Raw genomic sequence first — 1,496 nt, 5'->3', positions numbered from 1 at the left:
AAAAAGTTCTTTTGCCACAATTTATTTTTCATGTTGTAATTTTGTTTTATTTTATCTGGATATTTTGTTTCTCAGTTTTAAAAAAAGGAAAGGAAAAAGATGGTGTGAATGGAAGGAAAAAAACATACACGTCACTGCTTCTGTTACGATGAGGCTGCCCTCGGATTCTGTGTTGGATGAAGAATTTCCATTCATCAGGGATCTATGAGATGTTGAATATTCTTCCAGTGAGACTTCTTCTTTCACAACTGTGGTCTGATTTTGAGAACTAGGAGTAGAGGTTATGAAGTCTGAAGTTGCTGATGCTACCTCTGAAGTTGGCCTGGAGGAAGGGCATGAGTTTGTATCTTGGCCTGCAAGGGAAAAGAGAGTTTCAGCATGAATATAGCTTATTTATATTATGGACAGAAGGCGGCTTCAGAAAATCCAGGCTGATAAAAGTGGAAATATCATTACAGAAGTGTTTCTCTCTCTTTTACATACACACACATCCATAGAGAAATAGAAATAGAAAAGTGGACTTCAATATATATTAATGGTGAATCAGGTTATAATATCATGTGCTTCACACATCATGAGAAATGATGGCACAATGTCAAAAAGAGAAAAGGGAAGCATTTGTGCATAGCTGGACTGTACAAATATTGCATATACCAAGAAACATACTGTAAACGTGGATTGATAACATTTTATATATGTCCCAACATTCCTATAATTAACTTTAATCTCATGATGTTTAGATTTTGGTACTACTATTTGTCATTTCTCTGTTGAAACCTACTCAAGTTGGTCATTTTTTTATCTGTTGTTTTCAGTCCACAGAAGACTCAAAATTGTGAAACAAAGGGGGGCTTCTTTTAAATATTGAATTATCCCACCTATGTATGTGTTTCAGAGCAATTGCTCCCTTTTTCTTTCTTGCAAAACACACACCGACTAAAAAAGCATTGAGGTCATCTATAAAGCAACAACAGTGTATAATTGGGAGATGCCTTGGTGCAATTGTTGAATTTTACTGGGTAGAAATGGAACCTGTTGAAAGAGGAATATCAAAGCCTGAGAAGAAAACTGGAGATTCACTGAAATCAGTGGCCAAACTCCCATGGAGACCCTGAGATGGCAGGCTGACAAATCTCTCTCTTCACCCCTAAAACATCTTTAGTTTCACCCATAGCACTGTTCCTTCCTACTCTCTGGGCTCCTTCCTGCTCCTGCTGGGCACTCAGAATAGCAACAATTTGCACACAGGATGAGCAGCTGGATGCACCAGCTTTGGAGGGGTGGAGTCACGTTTTATATAAAGTAAATTACACCTTAGGTGAAGAGAGTAAGACCAAACACCCATAATTACACTGCCGATAACAACAAGGCCTCCTGGCAGGCAGGCAGGGGGCTGAAGGCAGGAAGCAAGAGGCTTTGGACCCATCATTATACTGAATAGAACAAGTGGTCCTACATGCAGGCAGTCAGGGAGGAAAGGAGGCAGACCGCACACA

At 39.4% G+C, this 1,496-nt stretch overlaps 1 protein-coding gene across 1 annotated transcript in view; it reads right to left on the bottom strand.

The window, feature by feature from the left end:
- MDFI (MyoD family inhibitor) overlaps positions 1-1,496 on the bottom strand; it is a 56,669-nt gene that overhangs the window by 12,357 nt on the left and 42,816 nt on the right. The window contains exon 2 of the mRNA XM_015820556.1: positions 129-353. Coding sequence (XP_015676042.1) covers positions 129-353 — 225 coding nt within the window. The remainder of the gene's footprint in view (positions 1-128; positions 354-1,496) is intronic.

Source organism: Protobothrops mucrosquamatus, unplaced genomic scaffold, assembly GCF_001527695.2.
Source record: "Protobothrops mucrosquamatus isolate PMUCROS unplaced genomic scaffold, P.Mucros_1.0 scaffold1144, whole genome shotgun sequence".
Lineage (NCBI taxonomy): Eukaryota > Metazoa > Chordata > Lepidosauria > Squamata > Viperidae > Protobothrops > Protobothrops mucrosquamatus.
This window is presented reverse-complemented; position numbering and strand designations above follow the sequence as displayed.